This window comes from Penaeus vannamei, chromosome 9 (genome assembly GCF_042767895.1).
Source record: "Penaeus vannamei isolate JL-2024 chromosome 9, ASM4276789v1, whole genome shotgun sequence".
Classification (NCBI taxonomy): Eukaryota; Metazoa; Arthropoda; class Malacostraca; order Decapoda; family Penaeidae; genus Penaeus; species Penaeus vannamei.
The window spans coordinates 598460-608459 of record NC_091557.1 but is presented as its reverse complement, the minus strand read 5'-3'; the positions used below and the strand labels follow the sequence as shown (position 1 = coordinate 608459).

At 36.3% G+C, this 10000-nt stretch overlaps 2 protein-coding genes across 3 annotated transcripts in view; one reads left to right on the top strand and one right to left on the bottom strand.

The window, feature by feature from the left end:
- Window positions 1-2071, top strand: part of LOC113820223 (pyridoxal phosphate homeostasis protein) — an 8854-nt gene extending 6783 nt beyond the window's left edge. Inside the window, exon 7 of the mRNA XM_070125158.1 lies at window positions 917-2071. Coding sequence (XP_069981259.1) covers window positions 917-985 — 69 coding nt within the window. The 3' untranslated portion in view covers window positions 986-2071. The remainder of the gene's footprint in view (window positions 1-916) is intronic.
- A 2484-nt stretch (window positions 2072-4555) lies between these two features.
- The window catches only part of Dip-B (Dipeptidase B), an 11660-nt gene continuing 6215 nt past the window's right edge, over window positions 4556-10000 (bottom strand). The window contains exons 1-11 of one of the 2 annotated variants that reach the window (XM_070125155.1): window positions 9522-9672; window positions 9212-9351; window positions 8954-9095; window positions 7796-7913; window positions 7491-7591; window positions 7025-7200; window positions 6533-6756; window positions 6173-6346; window positions 5906-6064; window positions 5544-5696; window positions 4556-5214 (exon numbers count right to left, since the gene is read on the bottom strand). In XM_070125155.1, the coding sequence (XP_069981256.1) occupies window positions 5080-5214; window positions 5544-5696; window positions 5906-6064; window positions 6173-6346; window positions 6533-6756; window positions 7025-7200; window positions 7491-7591; window positions 7796-7913; window positions 8954-9095; window positions 9212-9351; window positions 9522-9535 (1536 nt within the window). In that variant the 5' untranslated portion in view covers window positions 9536-9672 and the 3' untranslated portion in view covers window positions 4556-5079. Of the gene's footprint in view, window positions 5215-5543; window positions 5697-5905; window positions 6065-6172; window positions 6347-6532; window positions 6757-7024; window positions 7201-7490; window positions 7592-7795; window positions 7914-8953; window positions 9096-9211; window positions 9352-9521; window positions 9673-10000 lie in introns of those variants that run through there. The other variant, XM_070125156.1, reaches the window with a different exon arrangement.

Here is a 10000-nt window from a genome sequence, read left to right as displayed (position 1 = left end):
GAATTAGGAAAGAAAAAAAAGGTGAAAAATCTACACAGGTGACCCCTCAGTCACCAACCATTCCTTTCCCCTTCAGCCACTGTTGTTGCAGGATTAGGGAAGTCATATTTACATCTTCTGACTCCTCCATAATTTGCTTCATGTTCTTGATTCCCGTTTTGTAGATTCTTGGATTTCTTTGCTTTTTTTTCTCGTAAGAAGACATTCTTATCTCTAAAAACTTGTTGCTCTTTACAGAAGTTTTTGAAATCAATTTTGAATCTGAATTATGGGAATGACTGTTTTAGCATCTCATGTAACCACATGTTTCTTTAGGAGTTGTTAGAAACCTGGTGGTTTGCATACTTTGTTATTTAAGAATAATCTAAAGGATATGTATAATTTATTGTTAGGTATTCATTTACTTTTTTAATTATTAGCCCAAAACTTTCCAGTTAGCATAGACATTAGATGGTCTGCTAATTAAGATAGAAATGTTATTAATTAGATTTACAATTTTAATCTGCAAATGTCCTCAAATGCAGTCCTAAACCAGTAGGTTTTCTGTAAACAGTCATACACAGGCATCCATTTTCTTTGGAGATTAGTGTCAAGACATGTTGATCATCATTTCACAAGAAATTCAGGGCCATTTTGAAAATCTTAGGAAGTGGTGGCATATTTTGCCCTCCCCCCCCTTCCCCACAAATGCACCTGTATTGAAGACCTAAATGATTAATAAAGTTATATATATGTTTTATAACTATAAACAAAAAAGTACATTCCAGCTTTATGGCAATAATTATTGTATTATTTTTTGCTTCATCTTTCCTGATAAGTATATGATAATTTGCTTCATCTTTCCTGATAATTATATGATAATTTGGTTCAGCTTTGCATATAAAAATTATATAATAATTTGCTTAATTTTTCACAGATCCTAATAGGAAGCACCAATGTTCGAGTGGGCAGCACAATCTTTGGAGCACGGAATTACAAGAAGTAATAATAGATAGGAAAGCTGTGTTGCAATACATCCGTGTGTCATGTAATTCACGCAAAATAGATCATACAAGACAGGGAATTATGGATAGATCATTCTTTACTGCTTTAGTCTTTTTGTATATAACTGAAGTTGGCTTTTGCTTTAGAAGTCATGGATACTTCAGTTTATGTAAGTTTTGATGCATCACAAAGTATGTTTGGACTACATTAAGTAGGTTTACCTTATAATGTATAGAAGAATATCATATATGATTTCTTAATATTGGGGAAGTGTTCATTGCAGCTAATGTAGAAAAAGTAAGGATGAGAATATCTTCACAGTGCAAGATATGTACTTGACTGACTTTGATTAAATGTTTTTGTTAGGAATATATGCATTTCTAACAAAAGATACACCAAAACCTGTCAAATACATTTTTTGCACTGTGAAGAGATCCATTTTCATTCATACCTTTTCTGCATTCATATTAGGTATTTTTCTGTTGAAAGAAAAACTTTATAGAGTAATAATTTTGTGTTAATGTAAATGTTGGTGTACACTGACCTCTAGATTTTTTTTTAGAAATTCTAGGGATAGTGAATGTCCATTAGAATGAAATAATGACTGTGTAGACATTTTTAGCAATGTTTGGCCAGTTTTACTGATTGTTGCATGTATTGCTCTTCCATATCAAGTTTGAATAGGTATATTTTGTGTTTAACGTGGAAAAATGTCTAGGGTAGTCTACCAAATTTTGAAATTTGTAATTTTAAAATCATCAGTACTTTTAATTTTGCAAAACCTCTGTACCACAAAATTTAGATACCAAGGTAAGTATACATTTAATACCAAATAATTGGTGGGTCAGAAAGAAAAGGAAAAAAAAAAATCAAACCTCACTGCAACAAACAACTTATACATCATGTAATAAAAATAATTACTTTAAGGTACGTTGAGGAAGTCGTGTAATTCTTATTTATTATTGTACTCATAAACTTAGTTTGACACTATGTATCTCATGATCTCAACACCCAGACTCCAAAGGACATCAAGGTGCTAAAGTGGGTATTTATGAGAGGTTAATTCCAATAAATGGAAACTCTGGCATTCTTGTGGTTTAATACACTTTAATGTGCAATCCTATGCCCATTGTTGCTGTGGGGGGCATAGGGGATGGACACTGGGACCTAATGCCGGGGATCATCCTTGCCGTGGACCTCAACCCTGGACTCATCTAATTTTGCAAGGTATTTTTCTCTTCCCCCTTTCGTTTCCTTCTCTTCATCCCCCCAGTTCATCGCTTGTTGGTGTAGTCACCTCAACTAATTTTACTTTTCCTTCTCTTCTTCATCCCCATTCTGTCCATCTTCTAAGGTGTGAGAGCCGTGTTGAAAGGATGAAAAGCTAGTTTTGTGTCTGTCATGAACAGCCTCCAGGAGCCATAGGCACAGTATTCCCTTGGTTAATTGCCTAGCCCTTACCCCTTATGGGGACACTAAAGGACAGACCAGTATTTTTCCCCACTTATTTCAGCCTCACCATGGCCAATAATGATGTTTAACCCTTATTAGGCACATTAACCCATTCATGCCGGTATATTTTGAAGCCGAAAATAAAATATTCCGGGCGGCTACAAAATCGGCGGGCAGAGCTTCCCCGAAGTCTGTCCGCCCACCGGCCATGGCCCGCTGCTGCGTCGGAGCGCGAGCCCCGATACAGCGTCACACTGACAATGTTTATTTTTTCGGGTGTCTTATATATGGGACACCCGTTGCTTATGGGTTAAGGATTCCCCTTCATCAAATAACCTATCTAAATTTTAGGCAGCTGTTCTCAGATTCAAATTAAACCTCATTCTTTGTAAGCCCAGACAGGAAGGACAATGATGAGGTTTTTCTATCTCTACCTGTTCCAAAACAGTCCTTCACTCTGGTCACCCCCCTCCCATCTTCTCAAAATGACTCTGCATCTTCCCCAGTATCTCTTCCCCTCTACCCTGAACCGTCCTACCTCTACTCCCCCTCTCCCTCATTTGACGTCCCTTTAGTCTAAATCCAGTTACTCTAATCTTTACCACTTCTCCGATGCCATATCTTCTCACTTGACCTGTCGCATCAGACAAGCTATACATTCCACTCCATCTTCACTTATCATATCCTCACCTACACACTTCTTTCCCTCTTCTCCCTAAACATTTATCCCCTCTTCTCACAAGAGAACCTTTGCATCTCAAACCTCCCCACTCAACTCCCCTCCAGAAACTCGAACACATCCAAAAGTTCCTGGAGATGACCTGAGGGAATGTTTTGCTCCCTCAACCACCCTCCAATGCCTCTATTTCTATTCCCTTTACATTCAAAGTATTTGCCGATATCTATCACCCTCCTCTTCAAGTTATCCCAACCCCTTTTCCTCCCACTCTTTCCCAACACCCCATCCTCTCCTCCATCTGCACCATTCCCTCTTCATTCCCCATTATCCTTACCCCTCCCACCTGGATATTCATGTGGATCCCTTCTGTTGCAAGTGTCCTTCTCCGGATCCCTCCTCTCATGACACTTACTGATACTTCATCAGTCCCCTTATCACATCCCCCGATTTCTTCTCTTGCTACCTCTCCAATAGTCATCTCAACCCATATTACTCGTTGATTATTTAATAATAGCTCTTTTGCCAGTTTTCCTTAAACAATGTTCCTGTAGCTTTCCCAGCCACAAATACACTTATTTCATCGTATCGCCATACGCCTTAACCCTTTTCTTTACTGATCTCCAATTTATTTCATTTGCACCCCGTCTTTATCTTTTTCCCTACTATACTATCCTATCCTATAACACTCTATAACTTTCGACATTTAATACAGTTTATTACCACAGTACTTTACCATAGTGATTTATAACCATTGATGTCTAGCACATTTGATTCTCTTCAACCTCTTCTGCTGTCCACTTCCTAAGGTGTGAGAACTATGTTGAAAGGATGAAAGGCTGACTTTGTGCCTTTGTACCATTATTAGGGGCAATAAGGCTTGCCCCTTTATCAAATATCCCCAATGATTTCAAATCTCGACCCCAGGCTCTTTGTTGACAACTCTGCTACTACTAGCCTACTAGCACATTAGGCCAGTTCAAATCATCCATCCAGGTCAATACTCAATCTCCAGGAAACATTCTTCATCTACTTCCTCCATCCTCCCATATTACTACTCTGCAGCACTACCTCTATGAAGACTACTTCCTTTTCCACATGTCCCCATCTTTCTTCTATCATCACCTCTGCAAATCTCGGTTTAGCCCAGCCATTTTTTTTTTTTTTTTCTCCCCCCCTTAGCCCCTAACTCATAACATTCTCCTATTCCAGCAAAATCCTACACTACATCAAAGTTGTCAATGGAAGTCATCACCCTTATAATCCCTACATTACTGAAACACTACACAATTGCAGATGTATAGCACATTTAACATCAACTACCCCCTCCCCTGTATTCACTATTACACCTTTCTATTGTGCTATGTGACCTTTGATGTCTAGCAAATATATTTTGCTTTGTAACCATTAATTATTCTCTTCATGATAAAAAAAAAAATCATGTATGAAACAAATATTTATTTAGATTCATCAGTCTTTTACAAGACAGTGATCAGGCATACCATGGACAAAGTTAGCATTTTTTCCCTAATATAAATATCAAGTTACAGAAGGAGCATTCTAAAAATATCTTTAATTATGCATCATTTAATTTAAACTGTTAGAAATCCATATAAAATTAAATTAAATTACAACTCTGAGGTGCTACATATTAAGCTATAACATTTCTCTGGGATCAAAGTACTGGCATTGATAGTTTACATAAAGCATTCAAGTCACATTTTCTGGGGTAGAGGTCCAAGATATCACAGCAATATTTACTCTTAAGGACAAATTATTTATCAAAAATTTATTATACTCCCATTCTCACATTTTCCATCATCTTTCAAATATCTATTATATCATCAGATTGAGCTGCATGGTCTCACCAATTTTAAGTCACTGCTTAGTCTTTCAATAATGAATAAGAGGGAGTTTATCCAGTGATATTTCAATACGTTAACTCCTATGCCTAAGTACCTGAAAAATTAAAAGGCACTAGGAATAAAAGCATAAGCCATAGCAAGAATGGGGGCCCCAGTTGGAATCCCGGGGAAAGGTCCTGACGAGCCTGCAATATCCAGGTGCGAGTATTTGAGGGGCTTGTTGCTTTCCTTCCCATGCTGAAAGTGTAAATAATTTAATTAGTCTATGACAAGAGAAAAAGAAATCTGTGTTTGCCAACATGAAACACAGAATAGCTCTCCCACTCAATTATAATAAACAATGTCAAAATGTTCCAATCACAGAAAAACTATAAGCCATGTCCACAGGCTGAATTTTTTTCTTAGCCATAACTGAGTAATACTAACTACTTTCATCTTGTGTAACATCAGTAGCCTTGTGCACCTTCAGTAAATATGCCATGATAAAATGTATAATTCTTGACATCTTGGTAACTAATTTGAAGTAGAATTTTTAAAAAGTAAAATGCCTGCATAGGAAAACAAACCTTATCCAATCCTGAAGACATAACAAGGAAGGCTGAGGGAGTCTGGTGGCCACGGGGAGTGCGTGAAGAAGGGGCATTGTTACACTGTAAGACGTCCTCGTATTCACTCTTGCCACAATGGAAATCAAAGTCTTCTCTCCTCATAGAAGAAATCTGAATGGATGGTTCATTAAATTTGGTGAGAAATAATGTAATAATTACAATATACTGTATTTAATTTCAGTTTCATGTTCAACTATCAAGGCTATGGACAAATGTCACAAATTGTGGATATTAATTTTAGTCTCCTTTTCTGTCATTATTTTGTGACCAAAGATATGGTTTCACAAGCATCACTAAGAAAACAGACCACTGGTAGTTACCTCAAATGGGTCAGCAACCTCTTCCCCAGAAACCTGCAACTTCTGAGACATACCAGCCAGTCTTGCTGAGCCATTATCAATTATGGCTGTATATGCTTCACCATATGCAAGGACACAGTGACCCGTCAGTGTTGCAATCGTCATGAGATAGGGATTTACCTGTAATAAAGAGAGGAAAATTTCTCTTGTAAAAATACAATATATTTTTACATTTCAATCAGTGTATTTAATGCTCATGTAATTTGTCTGAACTAGATATTTCCATACCTCATTGACTGCCATTTCCTTCATATGGCATAAGACATCTGCCATGGCCATACGTCCTTCTGCATCTGTGTTTCCAACTCGAACTCTCACCCCAGCACGAGAAGTAATAATTTCATCAGCAACATAGCATTCTGATCCCACACTGTTGCGCACCATTGCCATAGAGCCAATAACCTGGAAGTGAGTTATTAAATTATATTCATATACTTAAGTAAAAAAAAGTTATAGCACTATAGAAGTAATTCCACTGGTAAAGTGAAGCTTGACACTTGCATAATTAGTCAGAATTATTTCAATATCATCCTCATAAAAGATAAAACCACTGGTGCACCCACAGAAAAAATATATAATGGCAATCACCTTAATATTGGAAGGCTGCAGTTTAGCAAGAATCTGCATGAAACCAGCCACAGCTGCTGACCCACACTTATCTCTGTGCATGCCAGCCATTACACCACCAGCCTTGATGTCGGCTCCACCAGTGTCATAAGTCACACCCTTGCCCACTAACATTAGGGTCTGTTCAATTGGTCCAGCACCTTCGTAAGTCAGGTAGATTATGCGACCCTGGTGACGTGGCACACCTGCAATGAGGGCAAGCATGTGTTAAAAGCTGCTCCCTTTATGTGTATTGTATATTCATTGTTATTGACTACTTCTAATCCTTTTTGTGTTACTTCTGTTGTTTATTACCTTATTACCAATATTACTGGTACTAAAAATATGCAGCAAGGGGAAATGCCCTCTCAGGTTTCTAGAAAATTTACTATCTACCTCAAACAGCAACACACAAAAACAGTTGTCAATAAAAATTACAACACTAAAAAAAAAATAAAAAACATTGTTTCAGACCTTTGGCACACCTGTTGACAGCAGAAAACAGAGGATACTCCTTGACAAGTTTAGCATCATCAGAGACTACATCAACTTTCACTTTTGTACCCTCAAATACTTTCCGCACATACTCTTCCACACGTGGGGGAGCCATACGCTCTGGGTCAGAACCTCCAACATCACGAGCAACAGACCTGCAGTAACACATTATATATGTGAAAAAGAAATTTAAAAGGCAGGAAAAATTATAAAAGTAACATATTTTCTTTAATGATAAAGAAAGATACGCATATTCTTCCTTTGTAGAAGAAAAGTAATCATGTAGCTTATAAACAAGGAAGGCAGACAGTGACAGATAATAAATGAAATTAAATATTTTTTAAAACTGAAAAATACATGACCTGTAAAGAGACCATACACCACATATAAACAAAAATCTAATGCAGTTTAACTTGATTTCTTAATTAATTTTGGAGAGTCTTACCTGCCACTCTCCAGGGCTAGGGCCAGCTGAACAATCTTGTCAGGCCCAAGAAATCCAAGAGTCTGAACCTTTGTGATTTTCTCTGGGACATCTTCTCGAATCTAAAAACATAGAATTTGAAATTAGTTTTTGCATATTTAACAGACTGGGAAATAGGAAAAAGTGAAAAGGCAAAAAATAAACTCAAAAAGTTTAACAAATTATGTTCAAATATTACAGACATCCAACAAGCAAATCTTCCACTTATAAGATAAAAACCCCTCAACCAGATAAAACAAGTGGCAGTCCTGATTTCACTACCTTACCTCAAGAGGTACATAAAGGGCATGAAGTGCACCAAGCAAGGTCACAAGATCAGCATGCTTGAAGCTTTGATCAGGGGCTCGGACGAGGAGAGGACGCTTGATCCCAACTTTGATTGCTCTGTTTAGAGAAAGCGTACTCAGGAATTAATAAATCAAACAAAACAAAAATTCAAATCCAAGATTATATACTTGCAGGGGGAGGAAGAGGAATATGTATATGCACATTTAATATTTTGCATTATCTGTTTTGATATGAATTTGCTCAAATGTATTTTAGAACAATGGTAAAATAAAGATTTACACTTTAATTACCTAATAGCATATCAAAGATATCCACAAGATTAATCATCTGACTCTTACATGTTAGTAGAAGTCACCTTAATTTATCTACTGATAACTGATCTTATCTCAAGATGTGTACTCGATAATGAAGTCTCCTACCAGAAGCAGCTTAAATCTTTCTGACAAGACAATTTCTCAAGTGACTTGTATAGGTTTACTTACACTTTGAGATAACAAGGTATATCATAGGCATAAAAGTAAACTTATTAATCCAAGAACTGTAAAATCAAAATTACTACCTCTGAGTAACCATACTACTTTTCACAAATTACAAACTGGCACTGCCTATTTTTGAAACCATACAAATTATATATATATATATATATATATATATATATATATATATATATATATATATATATATATATATATATATATATATATATATATACACATATATCATACATTGTGTGATGAAAATTGTGAATGCCGATTATATAAATTATCATCAAGAGTAACATGAATCATTCAAGCCATTCAAATTTATGCTTGTTATGCGCTTATCAGCACCCTACGCATTATTATGGAGATTATTGAGATTGAAAATTTTTTCTACTTTCTGAAAACTTCACTTCTGATACCATGAAAACCTAAATATTAGCTATAGAAATACAACACTTAAATCAGTGTTAGTGACAAAATCAACAATGAACTTTATATCTAAGCCATGTCCATCACCTGAATTATAAAGTACATGCAACATTACTCAACAAAAAAATTAAAATAACTATAGCTTATAACATTTTATGGACAGAAACCTGTTGCCATAAAAAAATAATAAAGAATTCCACCAGAAAACTTTTATTTAGGTCTTACCTCTTGATGCCAGATGCCGCAGCATCTGCAAATCTACGGACATCATCATAATCGCGGTTAAGAGGTCCAGTTGGTGCAAAAATTAAGCGGCCAGCTGGGAGGTTCACCTTTACACAAGCACCATCTTTCTCTACTGATGAGTCTGTGAAATAAATTCTTTGAAACATGGATGTCAGATACCACTATATTCATAACAGTCATGATGTACACAGTTATGAAAAACAAAACAAAAAAAAATCTTTTATTATGAATACATACCAAACTCGGCCTGGGATTTCAGTGCAGTCGCCAGGGGCTCAAAGCCTGATGCAAGTTTGGTGAGTGCATCCGTCACCAAAATAATGCCGTCATAGCCTTCAGCTGACAGATTTCTCTCAGCTTTCACTTCACAGGGGATTCTGTAACAGAACAGTCAATTACAACCAATTCAATGAAGACACTTTGCTCAACTCCATAAAGCATTCAGGAGAGAAAATTTCCTTTCATGCCTCTTGCCTCTCATATATTGTATGGAAGACATTTTGCTTAAGTCCATAAAACATTTAGGAGAGAAAATTTCCTGTCATACCTTTTGCCTGCCATACTGGTGTCTGCTATGCCACCTTCTCTACTGCTCTAACAAGACAGCAGAGAACCTGCACAGGACAACGCCTCCCACTTATCTGATGCTGAGTTGCCAACTAGTTTGATGACTTGTATATTTCCTATTTCTTATTTTTGTTCAAGTAACAATACTACTCTCTATAATATGATTATATTTACTTTTATCTTTGTAAGACTGCATACATACTGCCAAGAAGGTTATTTTGAAATATACAGGAATACAGAAATGTAGGTGAGTATCAATTTTAAATATATAAAACAAGTGCCATCTAAAATTTAATATATACACATTTTATTTTCAACTCAAACAAGCTGTCAATATTCAATCTATCTAAAGGCAAGGACAGCTGAGACTCACTATATATCCCCTAAACTCTCCAAACCAGGCAGCAGAAATGCCATACAACAACCTAATGACTAAAGACATGTGAGTATTGAATTAAC